The sequence below is a fragment of the Onychostoma macrolepis genome, chromosome 07 (assembly GCF_012432095.1).
Source record: "Onychostoma macrolepis isolate SWU-2019 chromosome 07, ASM1243209v1, whole genome shotgun sequence".
NCBI classification, from domain to species: domain Eukaryota; kingdom Metazoa; phylum Chordata; class Actinopteri; order Cypriniformes; family Cyprinidae; genus Onychostoma; species Onychostoma macrolepis.
In genome coordinates this window covers 26194478-26219727 of record NC_081161.1, presented here as the reverse complement: position 1 = coordinate 26219727, position 25250 = coordinate 26194478, and the positions used below count along the sequence as shown (strand labels likewise).

At 38.1% G+C, this 25250-nt stretch overlaps 1 protein-coding gene and 1 long non-coding RNA gene across 2 annotated transcripts in view; one reads left to right on the top strand and one right to left on the bottom strand.

The window, feature by feature from the left end:
• Positions 1-10559: 10559 nt before the first annotated feature.
• LOC131544257 (uncharacterized) lies at positions 10560-12907 on the bottom strand. Its single transcript, XR_009272076.1, has 3 exons — positions 12685-12907; positions 11061-11195; positions 10560-10904 (listed from the first exon to the last, which is right to left on the bottom strand). It is a non-coding gene; the product is annotated as an uncharacterized LOC131544257 (long non-coding RNA).
• A 46-nt stretch (positions 12908-12953) lies between these two features.
• The window catches only part of brd7 (bromodomain containing 7), a 17308-nt gene continuing 5011 nt past the window's right edge, over positions 12954-25250 (top strand). The window contains exons 1-8 of the mRNA XM_058782335.1: positions 12954-13114; positions 13863-14050; positions 14141-14264; positions 14389-14446; positions 21231-21375; positions 21583-21693; positions 23223-23407; positions 25126-25237. Coding sequence (XP_058638318.1) covers positions 13066-13114; positions 13863-14050; positions 14141-14264; positions 14389-14446; positions 21231-21375; positions 21583-21693; positions 23223-23407; positions 25126-25237 — 972 coding nt within the window. The 5' untranslated portion in view covers positions 12954-13065. The remainder of the gene's footprint in view (positions 13115-13862; positions 14051-14140; positions 14265-14388; positions 14447-21230; positions 21376-21582; positions 21694-23222; positions 23408-25125; positions 25238-25250) is intronic.

Here is a 25250-nt window from a genome sequence, read left to right as displayed (position 1 = left end):
AAGCCACACCTATTCAGTCTTAATCCAGAGGCTTTAGAGAGAGGGAAATTACATGCATAATGTGGGATGTCCAACGGAGCTAAAGAGGAAATAATGGCTGGTCAGTAATCGGCCTTAACTGCAGCCATCCGGACTTTGGTGTAGACATTTATCAGAATCTTCCACCTTGTAGCATGGTGTAGGGCTCACCAAGAAACTTGAAAGAAAGACAGAATGACAAAGGGACTCAGTAGGCCGACTCAGACCTGGACTATAAGATGATATTTGATAATCAAGGGTTTGATCATCTGCCCCCTGGGAAAAAAGCGGTGCTTTGAGCTATAAGAACTGGAAAATGTCAGTCTGAAAGGTGATGATAACAGCTCAGGGACAAACAGATCTGTCCCCAATAGTAAAAATTCATGAAGCAAGCCTTCTTGTGTCTTATTTCACGCAAAGGTATTTACTCCACTACTGGGGTAAGATGACCTGGAGCAAGAAGTCCCCCCAGGGTAAACCTATCCCAACTGCCATCTGTTTTTGTTGCATATATAAAATGCATCTGATATCACGAAGTGTCACTAATGTAAAAATACTAAATCCAACATCTATTTTGACACATTAGTTGAACAACTGAATAATGGTAGAATAATTAAATAACAGAATTCCAATCATAGAGATTCATATGAATATATTATCACTATACAATTCTACAGAATCAATCATTGAAGTAAGCAATAAAATCTTTATAATTACAATGTGCAGCATAAAATTTGTATGTAGACCTATATTTGAACTAGGGGTGGCTCGATACCACTTTTTCAGAACCGATCCCGATCTGATACCAAACATTCTGATGCTTCCATGGGTCCTTGGCAAATTGGTATATGATGCAAAGTCCTATCTTTGAATGGATTTCAACATAAAAGTCCCAAAATGTTAGTTTCTTGATGGTCGCACCACATGATATTTCATAAAATGGGAATCATCGGACAAAGTTTGTTCGTATATTATGATGGAAATATAAATACAAATGCTTTGCCATTTTATACAGGATTACAAATCATTCCAAATAGTGTAGAAAATTAATTTTAATAAATTTAGGGTAATTTCAAAGATGTTTACAAAAAAAAAAAAAAGTTATGTCCGGAGAGTCATACACGATATTTTGACACTTTGAATAACAGAAAAATTTAAAAGAACTAATGTTTTTTGAAAAGTTAAAGCGAGTTCATACATGGGAGAGGTCCTTCATATGGCATCTTTTTTATGCATTCAAACCAATTTTTAACTGAAAAAAATGCAATCGGGTAGAAAATTTAGCTGTCACGTAATTGACCCAAATATAGACAAATTTATTATTAAATATTATTATAAACTAGGTTAGTGGATAATTCAGTAGCAAAAGTTACTCTAGAAAAATCATGAGTGCACAATTTTATAAAATCTAAAATTAGTGGGGGAAAAAAAACATTATTTAGTGGGGAACAAATAAAAGTGAATAAGTGTAGGACTAAATCTAAAATGATAATGTAAAATGATATACAGGTGCTGGTCATATAATTAGAATATCATCAAAAAGTTGATTTATTTCACTAATTCCATTCAAAAAGTGAAACTTGTATATTATATTCATTCATTACACAGACTGATATATTTCAAATGTTTATTTCTTTTAATTTTGATGATTAGAGCTTACAGCTCATGAAAGTCAAAAATCAGTATCTCAAAATATTAGAATATTACTTAAGACCAATACAAAGAAAGGATTTTTAGAAATCTTGGTCAACTGAAAAGTATGAAAATGAAAAGTATGAGCATGTACAGCACTCAATACTGAGTTGGGGCTCCTTTTGCCTGAATTACTGCAGCAATGCGGCGTGGCATGGAGTCGATCAGTCTGTGGCACTGCTCAGGTGTTATGAGAGCCCAGGTTGCTCTGATAGTGGCCTTCAGCTCTTCTACATTGTTGGGTCTGGTGTCTCTCATCTTCCTCTTGACAATACCCCATAGATTCTCTATGGGGTTCAGGTCAGGCGAGTTTACTGGCCAATCAAGCACAGTAACACTATTGGCAGTGTGGGCAGGTGCCAAGTCCTGCTGGAAAATGAAATCAGCATCTCCATAAAGCTTGTCAACAGAAGGAAGCATGAAGTGCTCTAAAATTTCCTGGTAGATGGCTGCGTTGACTGTGGACTTCAGAAAACACAGTGGACCAACACCAGCAGATGACATGGCAGCCCAAATCATCACAGACTGTGGAAACTTCACACTGGACTTCAAGCAACATGGATTCTGTGCCTCTCCACTCTTCCTTCAGACTCTGGGACCTTGATTTCCAAATGAAATGTAAAATTTACTTTCATCTGAAAAGAGGACTTTGGACCACTGAGCAACAGTTCAGTTCTTTTTCTCCACAGCCCAGGTAAGATGCTTCTGACATTGTCTCTGGTTCAGAAGTGGCTTGGTAGCCCTTTTCCTGAAGACGTCTGAGCGTGGTGACTCTTGATGCACTGACTCCAGCTTCAGTTCTCTCCTTGTGAAGCTCTCACAAGTGTTTGAATCGGCTTTGCTTGACTGTATTCTCAAGCTTGCGGTCATCCCTGTTGCTTGTGCACCTTTTCCTACCCAAATTCTTCCTTCCAGTCAACTTTGCATTTAATATGCTTTGATACAGCACTCTGTAAACAGCCACACCTTTCAGTAATGACCTTCTGTGACTTACCCTCTTTGTGGAGGGTGTCAATGTTCGTCTTCTGGATCATTGCCAAGTCAGCAGTCTTCCCCATTATTGTGGTTTCAAAGAACAAGAGATACCCAGAATTTATACTGTAGGGATGGTCATTTATTCAAACTCAAATGTAAATATTCTAATATTTTGAGATACTGATTTTTGACTTTCATGAGCTGTAAGCTCTAATCATCAAAATTAAAAGAAATAAACATTTGAAATATATCAGTCTGTGTGTAATGAATAAATATAATATACAAGTTTCACTTTTTGAATGGAATTAGTGAAATAAATCAACTTTTTGATGATATTCGAATTATATGACCAGCACCTGTACATTGCTCTTTGTATTGTTGTAAAATACATTCATGAAAAACAAGTAATATATTTATATATCAATATATACTGGAAAATTTAAAGACATTCCTTTTAAATGTATAGCACAGTAATGAGGCAGAAACAAATGATAGATAAGACGAACAAGAAAGGCTATTAATAATCTTTCATTGTGCGTATGATACAAAGTTCTCCAAATACAGAGCAGCACAAAGCACATATATGCGCATCCAGTGTGTACAATGATGTGCTTGAAGCAACATGGTGTCTCAGCGTGCAGGCACAAAGCGCAGCACGGATAGTCCATGGGCCAAGCCAGAATTTGGTACCACCTAAGGTGGCAAAATCTCTTTGGTACCAGTTTGTTTGTAGAGTCCATATAAGTACTTTGAAACATGGTAACCATTTCAAATGAGTAGCTTTACTAATCTTTTGGGACAATCATTATTTTTGCCATTATCGTCCTACAGTATCTGCACAGCAGGTTTGTATGAAGTCTATTGTAAGAGGTAGCCATGCATGCTATATGTTGATTTTTTCAGGACAGTCAGGGCTATCCAGATCTGCCATAATTTGACATGGTATTTGTTATATTTGTATATCTATCTCAGAAAATATTGATGTTAGGGGGGATATTCAGATAAGGATAGACAAGACTGTCTGTAATCTGGTGATATCAGAACCATGATGGTGGGACAATCCATGACCTAGCAATTTGAAAAAATATGTATGAACTGTATATGAAATAGTATATTATGCAACAACAACAACGACTGGTGCTAGTTTCAAAACCAGATTACTCCACCATACTTTGTTGTACTGATAAGCCACTAGCATCATCTGAAAAGGTAAGTCCTGCTGTTTATTTTGATATGAGTTACCCTTGGAGGCCACATGCACTTTGCGACTTATTCAGCTATGACTCAGCTGTGTGAAAATGAGTAAAGAAATGACCGATGATTGCAACTTTGTTTAATTTGATGCATTTTCAAATCAAGATTACTTCGACCATCTTTGTTCTATAAGCAAGTAGAACAAAATAAGCAGAAAATTAGAATATTACTTAAGACCAATACAAAGAATGGACTTTTAGAAATCTTGGCCAACTGAAAAGTATGAACATGAAAAGTATGAGCATGTACAGCACTCAATAATTAGTTGGGGCTCCTTTTGCCTGAATTACTGCAGCAATGCGGCGTGGCATGGAGTCGATCAGTCTGTGGCACTGCTCAGGTGTTATGAGAGCCCAGGTTGCTCTGATAGTGGCCTTCAGCTCTTCTGCATTGTTGGGTCTGGCATATCGCATCTTCCTCTTCACAATACCCCATAGATTTTTTATTGGGTTAAGGTCAGGCGGGTTTGCTGGCCAATTAAGAACAGGGATACCATGGTCCTTAAACCAGATACTGGTTGCTTTGGCACTGTATGCAGGTGCCAAGTCCTGTTGGAAAATGAAATCTGCATCTCCATAAAGTTGGTCAGCAGCAGGAAGCATGAAGTGCTCTAAAACTTCCTGGTATACGGCTGCGTTGACCTTGGACCTCAGAAAACACAGTGGACCAACACCAGCAGATGACATAGCACCCTAAACCATCACTGACTGTGGAAACTTTACACTGGACCTCAAGCAACGTGGATTGTGTGCCTCTCCTCTCTTCCTCCAGACTCTGGGACCCTGATTTCCAAAGGAAATGCAAAATTTACTTTCATCAGAGAACATACAAGTCTTTTTTGTCTTTAGCCCAGGCTAGACGCTTCTGACGCTGTCTGTTGTTCAAGAGTGGCTTGACACAAGGAATGCGACAGCTGAAACCCATGTCTTGCATACGTCTGTGCGTAGTGGTTCTTGAAGCACTGACTCCAGCTGCAGTCCACTCTTTGTGAATCTCCCCCACATTTTTGAATGGCTTTTGTTTCACAATCCTCTCCAGAGTGCGGTTATCCCTATTGCTTGTACACTTTTTTTCTACCACATCTTTTCCTTCCCTTCGCCTCTCTATTAATGTGCTTGGACACAGAGCTCTGTGAACAGCCAGCCTCTTTTGCAATGACCTTTTGTGTCTTGCCCTCCTTGTGCAACGTGTCAATGGTCGTCTTTTGGACAACTGTCAAGCCAGCAGTCTTCCCCATGATTGTGTAGCCTACAGAACTGGACTGAGAGACCATTTAAAGGCCTTTGCAGGTGTTTTGAGTTAATTAGCTGATTAGAGTGTGGCATCAGGTGTCTTCAATATTGAACCTTTTCACAATATTCTAATTTTCTGAGATACTGAATTTGGGATTTTCCTTAGTTGTCAGTTATAATCATCAAAATTAAAAGAAATAAACATTTGAAATATATCAGTCTGTGTGTAATGAATGAATATAATATACAAGTTTCACTTTTTGAATGGAATTAGTGAAATAAATCAACTTTTTGATGATATTCTAATTATATGACCAGCACCTGTATGATGATGATGATGACGATGATGATGAATAAACAGAAACAGTTTGCAATGACCAAATAAGTTCATGAACAAGGTAGAATTATGTTGTTTTTCTTTGTATGATGTTCTGTTCAAATAAAGTTACAAGATATTTTCATTATTTGGCTCAACGGTTAGTGTCATTGAAGGCTGATTTCTGTTACAAAGCTACCACTAACAAAAGGTTATCATGTTGTAATATCATCTAGAGATATGGACTTAAAAAAAAAAAAGAATTTGCCACCTTGGGTGGTACCAATTAGTGAAAAATGTGGCCTGGGCCCATGGACTAGGAGTCACAGCACAGCACGCAGCTCTCAGCATAGAAAGGTTCAAATCTCAAAGTGAAGAGATATTAATGCATAGTGTATTAAATCTGCGCGATAGTTTATTGAACCTTTTCTTTTAACGGTTTTAAATTTCAGTTACTTGACTTAAATATTCATCTGTACCTCACATTAATATGTAACGGCTTCAGAACACTTGAAATACAGTGCACGAAAACTTATTGTGTTTTATAATGTGTTTGTGGCTTTTGTGGGGCTTAACAATAACACAATACGCAAAATATCGGATTTGGATAGGTCTTCTGACCAATACCCCGATCCGGCTGAAAATGCCAGTATCGGGCGATAGCGATACTGAATATCGGATCGGCGCACCCCTAATTTGAACTGAAGTGACGTCAATAATAACTCCATAAATTGTAATAAATAATTTAAATAATAAAAACACTCGCAACAACATGCCACTAGAAACCTTCTGCCCAGTTGTGAGAGGCATTTTACACCATGGCATCTCAAATTAACTCTTCACTTCAAAATAAAAGCAATAATTTAATTTGATCCAAATATTTAATAATAATCCCCTAATAACAAACAGACATACAAACCTAATTCACAGATCACTATTATCCAATCCAAATGATTCATGTGCGCACAAATATATATATATATATATTTTGTACATATTTTGTACCAATAAGGACATGTCTAGGCAGAGAGACTTGGATGTTGAAGGGAATCACGCGGTGCAACTTTTCCCTTTGAGGGTACAGATTATTTGAGTTAAAAGAGATTTCGAACAGAATGACAGCGAGCGGTCTTTATAGTAAGAGCTGCTGGGGTCACAGCTTGCCTTTTCTTCTAATCTGTCTTTTTCTGCTTTTTCCGTTCTCTTTCTTACTTTCTGTCCGTCTCTCCCTGACGCCCTCTACCTCTCTGCCACTTTTTCTGCCTCTCCTGCCCTCCTCTTTACGATAAACACAGCGAGTCACAGACTGAAGCACACCAGAGCGTTGTGTGTGTTAAAAACGTTTCCCAATGGCAGCATCACAGTTTGTGTGAACTTTTCAAACGTCTCTGAATCTGGTGGAAGACCATCATGGCGCTCCTTGGCTTTGAACGGTTATTCTCCTGTGAATTCTCCTCTCCAAAGGGCCTCTGCCTTCAGAGGCTCACAGAGAAGAAAGGCCTCGAGCGACAGCTATCAGTACCCCCCACCCTCCTTTTCTTCATCTCACACACACACACACACACACACGCACACACACGCACACACACACGCACGCGCACGCACACACACACGCACACACAACTAGTGTGCCTCCCCCACAGTGTCTCTCATCAGAACAGGCTGTTAAAAAGCCTACTACTTCCATTATAAAGAGACCTTAAAAACAGAATAATACATTAAAGAAGCTTAAACATCAGATATAGCCTGCTACAAAAACAATAAGTAAGCCAAATGAAATATTCATTAGAGTAATTGGATCAGAGAGCAGCGGCATGTGAGAGAGTTACTGGAAATGGATGATGCTGACGATGACAGTGTATCAGATCCATGTGGCAAGTCAAACCTAGAAGTCTATTTGATTTCAGCTTTCATCCTCCATTTCTCCTCCATGTCTAATGCCTAGACTGCTGAAGCCTGTTTACTACTCATGGAGGAGGAAAAACTTCACTGGAATTTCAGAGGACGAGAGATGCTTCTAGTTAAAGGCATTTATGGTCGACACTGATCTAACAATATACGCCAATCTGCAAACTGTAACTTGAGTATAAAATTTGAGATTAAAGAATAAAGCTTTGAGGTCGTGATCTTCCTTTCATTGTGGATATTTTCTATCCAAAATAACTGTCCAAAACCAATTAAGTAACTTTACTTTATTTAAAGTGTCCTTGTTATGTTACATGTACTTAATATTATAATAACAATAAGTTATGCATAATCACATACAAGTAACCCCAAGCCAAACCCTAATCCTAACCCTAACCATATAGTAAGTACATGTAGTTAATTAATATTACTCAGTACTTAATGTATAACTACACTCTAACAAGGACACCTTAAAATAAAGTGCAACCTTAAAGTAAATAAATTGGTAACACTTTATTTTGATGTTCCCTTTTGAGCATTCTCTTAACAATAAGTAATTCTGCAAGTACATGTCAAACCCTAACCCTACCAGTCTACTAATACTCTACTAACACCAATGAGAGTTAGTAGATATGTAGGTGCAAAATTAGTGTTAAAGGGACCATCAAAATAAAATGAAACCAATCATTTTAAATAAAATGTAAAACTACAAAGAACACACATGCACTACACAGTTTCGATTACCATTTACTTTCACTGTTTTGGGGGTGGGGTTCATATCATATATGAGATGAACTCATTTATGATTAGAAGTCATAAAAAAAACTTTATATTTGATCTGTATGTTTAACAAAGAGCCATTCAGCAATCACATATATCAGAACTACAAACACAGAACTTATACAGATCCAGAAATGATTTCATACCCTACCATGTCACTGTGTCTCGTATGAAAATAAATGTAAAAGTAAATTAGTCAGGGAGAGGGAGTCCCCAAACATTTACACTGAAAAATGGCAGGTGGCCTCCTTCATCCCTAATGATTTTGCTGTCATTAAAACATTATGCAGATTGTACAGATTTATTTTCAAATTTCCTTGCAGTTTTCATGCTAGAATGCTGGCATACGAGTAGGAGAAAAGTCTAGTATAGTATTTCATGGCTGCAATGTCCAACTGTCTTTCACAGCTACAGCAGCGAGTCTTTGAACCCACCCTTGGCGCTCTGGTTTGGTTCACTGTGTGCTGGCCAGATAAAAAGATAATCGTTTCCTTTGAGCAGGGAAGGGGATGAGACCAAATATTTCAATTCAGGACTTGAATTGAAGCAGTTACCCATGTTTTTCCATTGAAATTAGACTTTTATGTGGTGTTTTTTTTTTTTTTTTTGATTGTATGAATGTCTCAGTCTTTTATCATGGCTGAATTAGGTAAAATCTGCCATGAGCTTACAGTAGTACCAAAGGGGTAGTTTACGAAAAAATGAAAATGTACTACTCAGCCAAATGTTATTTCAAACCTGTATGATTTTCTTTCTTATGGAAGTGTGAATTGGATGAAAGCGATTGTGGGCTGAAGCTGTCAAGCTCAGAAAAAAGCACCATAATAGTGGTCCATATAACTTGTGTGCTATCTCTTCTGAAGTCAAATGATTGCACTATGTGAAGAACAGAGTGATGTTCACTGAATCACTGGAAATTTTGACTTTATCCCACACTAGCTCTCAAATAAACTATTGTAGCTGCATGGCATCAAACATCGGACCAATGGCTCTCAAACTTTTTGGCTGCATGAATTGCAGAATTCCATTGTCCACAATATTGAAAAGGGTGTTTGTTAATTCCTGGATCACAGTTTCTGCCCGTTTACATTATTTCAGAGTCTGGAATAACTAGAAAAATATGTATTCATTATAAAAATGTATTAAGATATTTTTCCAGTTCTAGAAATCACACTTTTAAAATGAGGCTGCACCATGGGAAACCTGTTTCTCAATAAATAAATAAAATCACTTGTTTTAATGCTTGTTTTGTCTTATTTTAAATATGTTAAAGTCATCTTGAGGCCCCCTTGGAAGTTTGCTGAGGCCCTCTAGTGGGTCCTGATAAAAAGCATTTTATTAGGACTGAAGCCAATGACAACCAATGGCATTTGGTGTTAAATAATGTAACACATTTTTGTAGTACATTCAACTTCTGTTGTACATTTTTATAATTATGGTGGAGGAGAATAGTCAATAAAGTAAATAATGATTTAAAATTTTGTCTTATTGTTTGGCTTAAGAAGACTATAGCAAGTGTCTTGAAAAGGTTTCCTATAGCTCCAACAATATAACATGGTGCTTACAATGCCAAAGTCATGCAACTTATGGTGCAGCACAATGTATTAAAAAATTAAAGCTCAAAATCGGTCTTGATTAATACAAAATATTGATAAGATCCATCTTTACACTAAAGGTATTCAAAAATGTTATGTTTTTATGGCTACTAATAATAATAGGCCCATGTACAGAAACATATTAGTATATAATATCAAAAATTTGTTGTGATCAACAGTTAGTAGAAATAAGAAAAATGAAAAAGTTAGCTATGGGAGAATACTATATGGAAGCCTGCAAAGCAGATTCTAGTAGAAATATGTAGGCAATTGGCATGGATACAGTGCATTGCAATATATTAATACTGTATTAACATTAGACTTAACATTAGACACTAAGCCTGATGTAGGGGAGGAAATCAAATTTTTTGTTCACAGCTTGGGTACGGAACATAGTGTTGCTGTAATGAATCTCTTTGAAAGTTTAATCCACTATCATTTGATTGGGAACGAGTTAAAGATAGCTTCTCCTGCTGGAGCAGTCCCATGTTTAGGAGCCAAGGTAAACTAAGTCTTCACAGAGCAGAGCTCTAAGATTTCATGTCAGCAGAGACAGATAATGCACCTCGGGTGCACCTGATGAAGGAGTCTGTCTCTATGCGGGCTTAAGAGTACCAGACACCGACAGTTACCGTCCTAAGCAGAACCAGGACCCTAGCTTTAACCTGCCATGCTAAAACAAATCACTATAAATCTAAAGCCAAGCCGAGCAGACCCACAGTTACCTCAGGCTGGACTTCAAGACTTCAAAGAACACCTGGCCAAGAATCCTCGAAATCCATCTGTAGCAAATCCAGATTTTATTCCGTTCACTTATGGAACATGTCCAACATACAAAATTAGGAGTCATTCCCCCCCAAAAAACTTTTAGCAGATATTTGGAAAATACACAAATACATGGAAAATAGAAAGCAAATGCTGAACCATACAAATATATTTGAACAAGTCAAATGAGTCACAGAACCAGTTCTTAAGAAACCAGCTGAGTAAACAGAGCAAATGGGTTTTACAGTTTAGGGATTTTTGAGAGATGATTGCGTATATTCTGGTGCATCGGTGTAAATGATACATAATTGTGCCGTGTCATCCTTCTGGGTCCCTTTCATGTCCAGAGTTGAGTGAAAATCAAGACCAGCTCTGTGTTAGATATTAATGGTAAATTGAATCACCAGAACAAATGTGATGATTGTCCCCATGGGTTTGTGGCTGCTTTGATGAGAAATGCATCCAAGGGACGGTTTTCAAAAGACTTTGAAAGTCATTGGCTTGTTGAAGTAAATGAAACTGACCCACCTCATTGTGCTCCTTTGCTTTTGGATCCAACTCTTCAGAGTATGGCCAATATGGTGACCAGATTCCATTAGTTTTTGAGCCGTAAAGTAGCATAAGAGAGCAGGGCTCCATGGTATCACTGCATGTTCATAAAACCTGGAATGTAATTCAAAGAATTAAGACCATTTATGCTTTTATAGAACAAACTCAGTTATTTTAGTATTTTGTTATGTGCTTTTGTCATTTTATCTGTATTTAGATTTCAGTTTTATTGTTACTAATTAAAGCACTTCAACTTATTTTATTTCAGTTAGCTGGCAAGGCAAAAATTTGTGTAAGTTCATCATATATTTACATTTTAACAAAGACAATTAAGACAATTTTTAATTAAACATACATACTTAACAGTCTTTTGTTTTACAAAAAAGTTACATAATGCACACTTTATAGGACAAGCGAATGGAACATAAATGCCATGGCTTTGAAAGTAGGTCTGATTACATGAAAGGATTTCTTTCTAACAGTGATTGCTGTAATATCACTTAATAGTTATTCAAATGGTTCAAAGCAAGCATAGAGACAGTGTGAAATGGCATTACAAAAAGTATGTGATGGAAAAGAAGATTAAGTCCAACATGTCTATTCAAACAGGGATAGCTTCCCTCAGGTTTAAGGCCTGTTGAAAATAGATACAGCACAGCTTATATGGCCATTAAGTCAGTGTGTGTGTAAGTGAGAGTGTGTGGCTTTATATGAGAGATAAGAGCAAAGGCTACAGTATATGAGACGGGCTGAGATGAGTTAAATCACATCACAGACTGCCTGAAGAACACCCTGAGGGTGTTCAAATTTAGAGATAATGGCAGCTTTTGGAAAGCCTATGCCATACCAGAGAAGGACAGATTGAGGGGTCATGGGTCATTTTATACATAATATGCAGATCTGAATAAAGTTAGTGTTTAAATATGTCTGCTAAAAGTGAATATAAATGGCTACATAAAGTAAATGAAAAATGTAGCATTTTAAAAAAATTTTATCATACTGTATGACTTCATTATAATCCATCTAAATACTCTGCACTGTTCAGTTTAATACATACGCCTAAACTATATCATAAACTGGCACTTAACAAAGACCATATTTTACTGTCCTGGATGCATTTATGTTTACTTACTTATAACTGCATTTAATTCAAACTTCAACACCCAATAGTGGCTTTGGAAACTGAAACAATGTACACATTAAATGAAAGCATGTACTATAATACAAGCTGAAACATTGTGTTATAATTGGTAGAGTAGAGCAGTGCAGTTTATGTGCATTAGTTCCGCATTTCCTGCATGTAATTTAGATGAAACAATTTAGTAAGATTTAGTTATTTGAGTCGTAATGTTTTGGTATTGGGACTTTCCAGAAATCCATGCTGCCACAAAAAGAAATGACTAACAAACACACATAGTGACTTGTCCACACCAAATCTCTGACTATGATGCCTCAGTATGCTGTGGCAGTGGCACGTAAAACTGTTAAGCTCGTTTTGTTTGTTGCTCTTTGCGACAATTAAATTATAATGGAGCAACATTTTGATATCAAAAAGTCCTTTCCTTGCTCTATAGTTGTCACACAGTATTAAAAACGCTCTTACCAGTCTCGGGGTTTTGCATTGTGGGACGCTGATGTTCTGAATGTTTAACAATGCTGCCTCTTAGTGGTATTAAGTAGTATTTCAATGGCTTTTCCCCCATTGTTATATATAAACAAATATATAAGCATTATATAAGCATTTATGTTTTAACTCTGTCAGGTTATATTTAACTATTTACTGAGCTGCAGTCTGAGACAAATGAAGACAAACAAATTTCAAGGCGTGTTGACTGTAGTTCACACCGCCGAGCACTAGGCGCCGCTGTTTGAATCCTGTAGCTCCGTAAGAGGCGCTCTGAAGTGCTTACTGCTTACCGACACAAAACAAAGAGCAGACTGGTCAAGCACTGACCTGACTGAACCACCAGCTTCACTTTAAATTATGGGCAAAAAGCACAAGAAACACAAATCAGAGAAGCACACACACGACGGTAGGTCACTCACGATTCATTCATCATGCTGGGGAATATTTGACTAACGTTATAGACTGAAAGCCTGGTTACGTTATAAACTTGGATGAGCTGTGAAGCAGCACTCAGACTTATGCTGTCAGTGAATGAATAGCAGTCTGGTATTACATGTCCACAGCGTGATGTTAATACAGTAATTGTTCCGATTTGAGCCGGTTTATTTAGACTAATATGTGTTTTCTCATTAGATTTATTTGAAGGCTAACAAGTTGGCTAACATTTGTTTTGCTCCGGAAAACAAGCAGCTGTTGCTTAAAACATCAGATTAGTAAAGTCATCATCAGAATTAGTTTTAGGTTCTTTTCCATAAATGTCTTAGATGTAATTCCTACTAGAACCAGATGAAAATACATTGAGCATCACAAATTGTAATAAACAATAATAATCAAACAATTATTTTGATTTGTTATGTGGGTTTGATACATAGTGTACTCTGAAACATAGTTTGTGAAAAGAGTAGTTCTTCTCAAAAAAGGCAATTAGTTGTTAGTGCTTATATCATATTAAAATATATGTATTTTAATATGATATAAGATTTTTCTAGTTGTTTTTTGTAACAAAAGCCAGAAAAAGAGACAGGATATACCAGGTGTTCAAATCAGATACAGTTTATAAATTTTGGTAATGAATGGGACAGTATTACAATATTATATTATATTAAATTATAATATTGACATTAGGCAACTCACTTGTGTGTCTGGCCTTTCAGAGCGTCCACTGAAGCTGGTGTTGAAAGTGGCTGGGAATGAGGTCACCACAGGCAGCCCTAGCCTCGAGAGTGTTTACGACGACTCTGTAGATTACGACAAACACAAAGACAAGAAAAAGAAGAAGAAAAAGAAGGACGAGAAGGACAGAGCCAGTCCTCCAGTGTCACCGGTTGACAAAAAGAAAAAGGTGAGTTATAAATACTGTGTTTTTGTGCTTTACTTTTTTTGTTTACTTGCTAACTACATCCTAATCAGTGTTATGTCTTATGTCTTATAGATGACCAAAAAAAGGAAGGGCCCAGACTCTGTGGATCCAGACTGGGATGAGCAGAGCAGAACTCCTGCTCGCTCCGATGTTTCCCAGGACAAGCCCCTCACCCCCTCACTTGCCAAAATGGAAGGTAGAGCTCCGCAGTCCGCACCCTTTCATGGTTTAAAACTGATCTATTTTAACGATGTTGTTTTGAGGGACTGCGTGCTTGTGCTGATTATCTTTTGCTTATTATGGCTTTTGTAATTCCTCAGAAAAAGAGCAGACGCCTCTACAGGAAGCTCTGAGTCAGCTCATCCGACAACTCCAGAGGTAGGACTAAACATTTCTAACCTTTGGACAATCTGTTTAAACGGGTTGTAGATTCATATGTAACTAATGTGCACTGATATTCAAAGATTTTGAAGCTAGTAAGTTTTTTTTTTTGTGTTTTTGAAATAAGTTTTGAAATAAATCAAAAATAGTAATATTGTAAAAAAGTAACTCTTTTCTATTTGAATATATTTTAAAATATAATTTATTCCTGTGATGGCAAAGCTAAATTTCTAGCAGCCATTACTCCAGTGTCACATGATCCTTCAGAAATTAATCTAATTTGCTGTTAAAGAAAAGTTTATTAGTATTGTCAATGTGGGAAACTATTATTCTGCTCAATATTTTTGAGACATTTTAGAATTCTTTGGTGAATAAAAAGTTAAAAAGAACAGCATTTTTATTTGAAATATAAATAATTTGTAACATTATACACATCTTTACTGTTACTTTTGATCAATTGATCCTTGATGTATTATTTAAAAAAAAAATATATATATATATATATATATATATATATATACAAAGAAATATACACACACAAGTTATTGACCCAAACATTTGAATGGCAGTGTATAGTCTACAGTGGGGGAAAAAAATTATTTGATTATTTGAAAACAAGGGTTTTGCCACCAATTACTAAGTCATGTTTTGCGAAGGGGTCAAGTACTTGTTTCACTCATAAAAATGCAAATCAATTTATAGTAAAGTAGTCTTTATCTGAGTACTGTCACGACCGGCTCAAAGCCGTGACAAAAGATTGGAGGACATAGTCAGGATGGTTTGATTACAATGTAAATTTTTATTAACATAAATATAAAAAGAAATAAAACAAGAAAGCAACACAATTTCTGTCAGACACATGGTTGGTCCAGCATCAGGCAGAACTAAGTTCAAAGTAACAACAAAGTCCAAAATAAACAAAGACACAAACGCAACCAGGAGCAGGCCTCCCATGCCAACAAAGCCCAGGCTCTTTATAGAGGGAAGAACAGGTGTACACAGTTCACTTGATGAGTCTCCCAGCCACACCCACTGGCCGGCAACAGCGGGAAGAGCAGGAGACTCGTCACACTCCCCCCCCTAAAAAGAAGAGACCACAGAAAAAATAAAAACGTAACAGAAATCTGCACAATAGTCAAACAGTCGAAGTGTCAAGACCTGATTTAACTCGCGAATGTTCCCCAGTCTCTTCAACTCCACAAGTCTTTACAGCAACCTTGACGTCTAGGAAGCAAAATTAAGGAAGAAAGAGAGAGAGAAAAACCCAAAACAACAAAAACACGAGTCCTACAACACTTAGACTATGTGAACACGAGATAAGGCATCAGCCGTTACATTTTCTGAGCCCTTAATATGGCGTATATCCAACTGATAACCCTGCAAAAACAAACACCATCTCATTAGCCTTTGGTTGGGGTTTTGCAAGGAGTGCAAAAAAATTAAAGGATTGTGATCCGTGTAGACCACTAAGGGTCCCACTGACGATCCCACATACACCTCATAGTGTTGTAAAGCCCAAATTAAGGCAAGAGCCTCCTTCTCGATCACTGAATAATTAAGCTGGTACGAATTAAACTTTCTAGAGAAGAAGCCAATTGGGTGATCAATGCCATTCTCAGACCTCTGCAATAAGACAGCCCCAGCACCCACATTACTGGCATCCACCTGCAATTGAAAAGACTGGTCAAACCTTGGAGCAGCCAAAACGGGAGCATCTTTATTTTCTCAAATGCTTGTTGACACAACGGGGTCCAGCAGAAAGATACTCCTTCCCGCAACAAATTTGTCAGGGGCACCGCTACAATAGAAAAATTCCTGCAAAAACAACGATAAAACCCTACCATTCCGAGAAATCTCATTAGCTCTTTCTTGGTTGTGGGTGTAGGGTATTCATCAATTGCCTCTACCTTAGCACGAACAGGGCACACTTGGCCCTGTCCAACTACCTTCCCCAAATAAGTAACCGTAGCCCTGGCAAACTCACACTTAAACAAATTAACTGTCAAGTTTGCCTTTACAAAGCGATCAAAAAGTGTTCTTCCCAAGTTTGACTAAAAACAACAACAGCACAGCCACTCAAACCCGATATTACACGGTTCATTAACCGCTGAAAAGTTGTGGGGGCGTTGCGTAATCCAAAACTCATAACTTTATAAGAAAATAAACCGGAAGGTGTAATAAAAGCAGAAATCTCCCGAGCCCTGGCAGTTAAAGGCACTTGCCAGTAACCTTTCAGTAGGTCAAACTTGCTCACAAACCTTGCATTACCTACTTGATCAATGCAGTCTTCTATTCGGGGCAGCGGGAAACAATCAGGCTTCGTTACAGCGTTTACCTTTCGGTAGTCGGTACAGAATCTAAATGACGCGTCAGATTTATTCACCAACAAACACGGAGAAGCCCAACTAGAGAAAGAAGGTTCAGCAATGTTATTTTTCAACATATATTCAATTTCCTCATCTAGATGTTTTTTCTTATTCATAGACACCCGATAGTAACGCTGACGAATCGGAACTGAATCTCCCACAATGTCGTGCTCTATTAGATTTGTACAAGGAGGAGTGTCAGGAAACAGTGAAGCGTATCCAGAAACCAAAACCATTAAATCAGTACGCTGCACACATCCATTAAATGCTTAAGTCGGTCGACCAAAGAACTCTTCAGAATTAACGCTTCAGAATTTCTTAAACGAGCCTGAAGAACAGAATCTCCAGGATAAATTTAATCTTTCTCCTGGGTTACCGTAACTGGCTCCAAGTCATCCATTTCATTGTTGATACAAGAATCTGTAAGCAGAACAGGTTTAATACATAAATCTGACAAATTACCTGGGTCAGACATTGCAGAGTCAGTGGCACATGAAGCGTAATAAGGCTTTAACAAATTTACGTTACATACTCTAATTTTTTTCCTCCGATCTGGTGTATTGATTAAATAATTAAGATCAGAAATCTGGCGAGCAACAGTATACGGCCCCGCAAACTTAGCATGAAACGGTGATCCGATAACCAGCATCAGCGCCAGCACCTGGTCACCTGATTGAAAAGACCGTAACTCTGTACGCCGATCAAAGAGCCGTTTCATTCGATCCTGAGCTTTGCTCAGAGATAATTTTGCCAATTGACAAGTCTCAAAAATTCGACGGCGGAAGTCACTAACATATGATAGAAGATTTTTTGGTGGATCTGACTTTTTCCAGTCAGAAACCAAAACAGATAACGGACCTCGCACATCGTGCCCAAAAACAAGGTCATTTGGACTGAACCCTGTACTCTCCTGTGCCGCTTCCCGAGCCGCCATCAATAACCAAGGCAAACCAACATCCCAATCTTTCCCCATCTGAGTACAGTATGACCTCAGTAACGACTTTAACGTTTGATGAAACCTCTCCAGTGCTCCCTGACTCTGAGCACGATAAGCACTGGAGAGGTTATGTTGAATGTGAAGTTGAGTCAACACTTGATTGAACAAATTAGAAGTAAAGTTACTTCCCTGATCAGACTGGACAATTTTTGGTATGCCAAACACAGAAATGAATTGAGTTAGTGCTTTTACCACTAATTTCGCTGTTACTGAACGCAATGGGTATGCAGCGGGATATCTAGTTACCTGGCACATAATTGTAAGCAAATACTCATTACCTCCCGTTGACCGGGGCAACGGCCCGACACAGTCCACAATAAGATGCTCGAATGGTTGACTAACGACTGGAATGGGGTAAAGAGGAACCGGTTTCAGAGATTGATTTGGCTTTCCAGTAAGTTTCAGTAAATCCTGACACGTATGACAGGATTTAACGTACTTTGACACGTCACGCTTAAATTTTGGCCAAAAGAAACGTTTCAGGAGTAACTTGTAGGTCTTTTTCACCCCCATATGGCCAGACGCATCATGTGCGGTCTGTGACACAAGTTGACGAAGAGACTGTGGTACTACAATCTGTACAACAAGATCACCTATTGCAAACTCTCCATGTGAGACCCACTTCCGAACCAATAACCCTTCCTCCAGATAATACCCAGAAGATAGATTGACAATTGTGTCATAAGGGACCATTCGATCAAACAACTCAACAAGAGTAGAGTCAGCTTTCTGCTCTTTTATCAACTCATCCCGTGACACAGACAAAACAGAAGGGATTTCTAGAGTTTTACTGACCACATTTTTAGACTCAAGTTTCTTGAGCTTGTGTTTTTCTCATAGATCGCGTTATCACACACGATGGAAATGCATTCAAAGAGTGATCATCATCTGATTTAAAAGCCAATGGGGAGGTTGTAACCACCAAATGTGGTGAATCATTCCGCCAAACTCGTTCACCAGCCAAGTCATTTCCCAATATTACCTGTACTCCTTCCACAGGCAGACAGGAACGTAGAGCAACTTCCACTTCTCCCTGGATCAGATCAGACTGCAAAACGAGTTTATGAAGTGGAACAGACATGATATTCAAACCAATGCCCTTAATCAAAACATTACTTCCAGTACAAGACTCAGTGGAAAAAGGCAACACAGACTCTAGAACAAAAGTTTCTGATGATCCTGTATCACGAAGGATTTTAACTGGTACATCTTTTGTAGAATTAACCAATCTGACAGTACCTTCTGTAACAAAGGGAGCAAATGCTGAAAAACCAGACATGCAACTTTTCTGACCGTCATGCAAAATCGGGGCATTTACAGCCAAAGCAACAGGTTTTGCAGAGGAAATATTTTTAAATTTCACTTTCGAAACATCTCCTTTTGTTTTTAACAATGGACATTCGTTCTTCCAATGACCAAACACATGACAATAATTACACGTATTTGCTCTCTCTTTTTCTCCAACAGAACTATGTAATTGTCCGCCCAGAGGATCACGCAATAATTTAGCAGAGTTAACAGACTTACGCCAGGGTTCTCTTTGAAGATTTTCACCATACGTTTTAGAACAAAAAGAGGTCTTATGAATCAGAAAGAACTCGTCCGCCATAACGGCTGCCTCATATGCCGTGAAAGGTTTACGTTCGCTTACATAAGTTGCTACACGATCTGAAACGGAGTTTTTTAATTGTTCAAGCACCATTAACTCTTTTAAATCGTCTAGTGTTTTTACGTCAGACGCCACAAACCAACGATTAAAATAGAGTGATATATCGCGTACAAACTCAACATGCGTTTGTTTGTCACTTTTCTTCCAGTGCCTAAATTTTTGTCGGTAGGCTTCTGGAACCAGCTCGTAACTTCTCAGCACTGCAGCCTTAACCACCTGATAATCAGCAGCATCCTCTACACTAAGAGAAGAATATGCTTCTTGAGCTCTACCTGTGAAGACAGATTGCAACATAAGCGTGCGCTCCTCATCTGGCCAATTTCGAGCATCCGCAACACGTTCGAAAAGTAAAAAAAAAAAGCTCAACATCTTTTTCATCAAATTTAGGAATCAACTTCATATTACCCACAACATCAAATTTACAAAGTGCCAAACCGCGTTCCCCTCCACCACCAACAGAGAGTTTACCATCCCTTATTAAATCCAAACGATATCGTTCAAGTTCAAGCTGTTGTTGTTGTAATTGGACTTCAGACAACTTGATACGATTTTGCGCTTCTAACACTTTTTCTTTCATCTCAGCCTGAATTAACAATTGTTTTTGTTGTTCAAACGTTAAATGAGACACCGTAGATGTACCATTAATGAAAGCTGAAGTATCTTCTACAGATTGAGATGCTAAAATTTTGCGTTCAATTAACTCGGTCTTTATCAGGGTTTTAATGTTATCTTTTAGACGCTTATCAAATTGATTTCATAATGACTCGCAAGTTGTAATAGCTGACTCTTCAGACGGAGCATCAATAAATTCCTCAACCTTCGAGGCCATAATCAAAGACAAATACACGGCTACTTACATTTCCAAAAACAAATACTTGAGGAAAAAAGATTGGACAAGCAATTCCCTCTAACTTAATATTTTAAACTACCTAAACTCAACCTAATCTTCGTACAGTTACTTGCAGTGGGTTCTTATACACTGTAAACCAGCGTTTGCAGTAGCAACCGATTAACGAGTCACCACTACAAAACGTGTTCCCGAGACAAATGCTCTAACTGCTTTCACCGCACAAAAAAAAAATAAAAATAAAATAAAAAATTCGGAGCAAATTCAAATAAAAAAAAAAAACAAATTCAAACCAACCGCTATAGTCCTCCAAAAAAAATTTCAAAACAATTTTCTCAACAAATAATGTCCACAAAAAATTATATTTAACGGAATAATCCTCACATTAACGAAATTAACCATCTAAATTAAGTACTCAAATTTTAAGGACGAGCCCCCACATTTGTCACGACCGGCTCAAAGCCGTGACAAAAGATTGGAGGACATAGTCAGGATGGTTTGATTACAATGTAAATATTTATTAACATAAATATAAAAAGAAATAAAACAAGAAATCAACACAATTTTTGTCAGACACATGGTTGGTCCAGCATCAGGCAGAACTAAGTTCAAAGTAACAACAAAGTCCAAAATAAACAAAGACACAAACACAACCAGGAGCAGGCCTCCCATGCCAACAAAGCCCAGGCTCTTTATAGAGGGAAGAACAGGTGTACACAGTTCACTTGATGAGTCTCCCAGCCACACCCACTGGCCGGCAACAGCGGGAAGAGCAGGAGACTCGTCACAGTACCTTATCGGACCTGTGTTGTGGGTCTTATATCCCTGTGGCTTATGATCATAATCCTGTCTATAATTACTGTGAATGAAAGCCGAATGCTGTTGGCTGCTGTTGATTGCAGGAAGGACCCAAGTGCGTTCTTCTCATTTCCTGTGACAGACCTGATCGCTCCAGGGTACTCTCTCATTATAAAGAGACCCATGGACTTCAGCACTATGAAGGAGAAAGTGAAGAAGGAGCAATACCAGTCACTTGAGGAGCTCAAGGTAAGATGATCATCACAGCTGTTACCAGGACACAGACTGGCACTAAGTAGTTGAATGATTGATTATGCCAGCTGCTTTAATTTGCAGAGGGTTGAATATTTGAATTAGTCATAGAACATTTGAATATTGATGAAGGTCATTTAGATGAAAATATATCTTGTTCATTTTGACAAAATAGTAGACTATTCTGTACTGTTCTCCCCACAGCTGGATTTCAAAGTGATGTGTGAGAATGCTATGATCTACAACAAACCAGAGACGATTTACTACAAAGCCGCAAAAAAACTCCTTCACTCTGGAATGAAGATCTTGAGCACGGTGATTTGGGAAAGACCTGAACTATTGTATCGGAACTTGTATTACATTTAGAAAGTATTTAGTAGTAGAGCCCTGCACGGGCCTCAAATTTAGGCCCTAGCCCGGCCCGTGTCCGACAGCTTATCAGAATTACCGGCCCGAGTCCTACCCAAGCCCAAAATAAACATTTTTTTTCTCCCAAAACGGCTCATGTTTCCGCTATTAAAATAGTTCAGTTTTGTATGTAATGGCAAAGTTAGTTTTTGTATTAAGTTCATTTAGAAAAACGTTTGGAGCATTTTTTGTTCATTAAATACGTTTTTTTTCTTTCTCAAAGTAACGACCAAGCGGCCAGCGGCAGACCGGCAGGCTGATCATAGCCTATGTTTGATGAATTTAGCCTTCTCAAATCATCACGACTTGCCTAAAATAAAATCTATAGATATACTGAAACAGTTCAAGCATATAACAATGTTCAAACGTTAAACCTAGATAAATGTGCGCTGCATCCAATAGTTTGTGCGGAGAGTGGAAGCTAAAGCGCAGGACATGGAGGCACCAATGCAATCAATTGCATTTTTTTCAATGGAAACAACTTAAAATAATTTGTGCTCATAAAGGTAAGAGTAATACATCATTCGGAACGGTAAGGGGTCTACTTTTAAAAAAACGCCGTGCTTTTATAAAATAAAGAAAACGATGCGCTTTCTGCCATCTCGTCTTGAACAGGAGCTTCACAAAAATGAACTGAAAGTCAGCGAATACATGCATCACAGACATGATGAATATATCTATAAAAAGCTTTAAATTACTACCTAACTAAATAAAACAAATCGAGAACAAAAACTTTCATTATAATCATAATCCGTGAAGATGCACTTCTCTCTAAAGGCGCGTCTAATGAGGAGATGGCGATTCAGGATCATCATCTTCATCTTTGCGACACTGACGCAGAAAACACTAGTTTATTAGTAAATAATTCAAATATCTCCTTACTATTTCCCCTGGACACATTCATGGTAATTACTGTTGCTGGGGCTTTACGGCAAGCTTTATCGCATGTATTTAAACTCAGAAGTCTTCAGCTCCGCTGACGGCACTCGCTGCTTCTGCGGGTCTCTAAACACCGTCGAGCCGCTCTCAGTCAAGCACGGTCTCGTGTTGTTTCCACTAGCGTGGCTTTTTTTTTCATCACTAATTGATGGATGTCTAAAATATAAAAATAAGGAGAAGCCTAAAACAGGCCCGAAGCCCGGCCCGTGTCTCAACTATGATGTGAAAGTTGGCCCGAAGCCCGGCCCTAGGGAAGTGAAAAAGTCAGGGCCCATTGGGCCCGGACCGAAATGCAGGGCTCTATTTAGTATGTATGGTTTGTGAAACCAAACGTGTTTTCACAGCAGAGGGCACTGGTGTGCTGTGAACAATATGATTTTATTGCTAGTGTGGCTGGAATAAAGTTTTACCTCTTCAGTTATACCCATTCAAATCTATAAGACTAACAAAGTTGGAAATCTTGCACATATGGAAGTTAACTATGTGTGTGCTTTTAGGAGAGACTGGACAGTTTAAAACAGAGCATAGAGTTCATGGCTGGCCTGCAGACATCCAGCAGTCATTCAGCAGAGGATGGAGAGGACGAGGGCGGGACATCAGACGCTGCCAAAGAGAACTCATCTGCTATGGACACAAGTGACAACTCCCAATCACCCCGCGTCGGGAACAAAGATACGCCAAGGTATGAATAATATGTTTACATTTTTTAGCTTATTATTTAGGACTAGTTTGTCTAGAACAGGGGTGCCCAAACTTGTTCATGGAGGGCCTCTGACCTGCAAAGTTTAGCTCCAACCCTAATTGAACACACCTGAACCAGCTCATCAAGACCTTTTAGATTGTCTAGAAACTTCCAGGCAAGTGTGTTGGAGCTAAACTCTGTCAAATAAATAGCAAATGTCTGGTTATATTTAATGTTTTTGGTGTGAACCAGCTTTAATCCTTCCTTATCAATGGTCATCTGCGTTGAGAATTTGGAGAAATTTCCTTCCAGTTAGACTGATCCTGAGGTTGCATTGAAAATTTAACAATTACATTAAATTTAACAATTTTTTTTTTTTTAAAGAAGAATTCCTAAAATAACGGTTTATATTAACTACAGGGAGGATATATAAAACACTTGCCAACTGCCTAATGTGAATAAAATTGGTTTTGACCATTTTTTGCCATTTGGCAGGTTACTTCCTTTTTAACTTGAACATAATACACAGTTTAAGAACGAAAGTGTGCTGTTGATCTAAATCAAAGACACACAATATGTGAACATCTGTCTTGGCATGTGTGTCTTACGACACCTTTTATCTTGAACAAAATGTAGGCATTCTAGATAAACCTCTGAGGGTACATTTTCTTTTTCTCCACATGAAAACACATCTGAATTATTCCCTGCATTAGGATATCAAAACAAATATATATATACACACGAGAAACAAAATCAGATTGGGTTGTCTTAATATTTTGATGGGTGCAGTGGAGACTGGATCGGTATCTGATGCTGCAAGAGACTACGATCTGTCCTGTTAATAAATAAATAAATAAAAAACAACATTCAAATCATTTCTAAAGGGTAATGTGACACTGAAGACTGGAGTAATAGCTGCTGAAATAGCTTTTTTCACAGGAATAAACTATTTTAAAATACATTAAAATAGAAAAGTTATTACATTAATATTTCACAATATTACCATTTTTACTGTATTTTTAATCAATTAAATGCCGCAGTGGAGAAAAATGGGAGATTTTTTTTTTAAATTCCACAAAAAAAAAGAAGAAGAAAAAGTTTCATGGATATTAATTGGCTGCCATTACAGAGAATTGATTCCAGTCATTATTTATCATGGTAGCCTATCATGCCTGCCTGGAAAAAGGAGTGTGACTGTACATAAATGAGTGATACAGTCAGTAAAATTATTCAAATGAATTATCAAATGCTTCCTTTCACCATTTGTTGTGTTTTCTAACTGTGCAGTAATTCACAATGGCTTCGTAACTGCATTCAGGGCTTCTGCTGCTGTATTCAAGCCAGTGAGGCATTCCAGGATGTTGCCGGGGTGTTTGTTGGCTTTCTCTATTTTACTCTCTCTTTTTGTTGCTTGCCTACGTAAATCGGCTTGGCTGCTGCAGTGACCAAGAGTCTTGGAATGCTTAAACATGTTGTGACTTGTAGGCCATCTGTAGCGCACAAGCTACACACTCTCTAAACACACACACTTTGTAGCTTTTCGGGGAGGATGAATCATCTTCCTGAACACTACTCCACTGGGTCGGGTAGCGGCTTGAGAACGGACCACACATTGATATATTATTTATGACATTACTCATATCCAATCGCTGCTCTGACTGGTGTGGCTCATATGTGGGGGGTTTATTCACTTTGCAATGCATGCAATGTTTCTGTAGCAGGGACAGTAAAGATGATGCTAAGAGCCAAGCAGAGAAAGACCTGGAGGAGATAAAGAAGATCGTTGAGGATTCTGGAGGGAAACTCTCAAACAGAAGCCTGCAGTGTGAGGTGTGAGGATGAA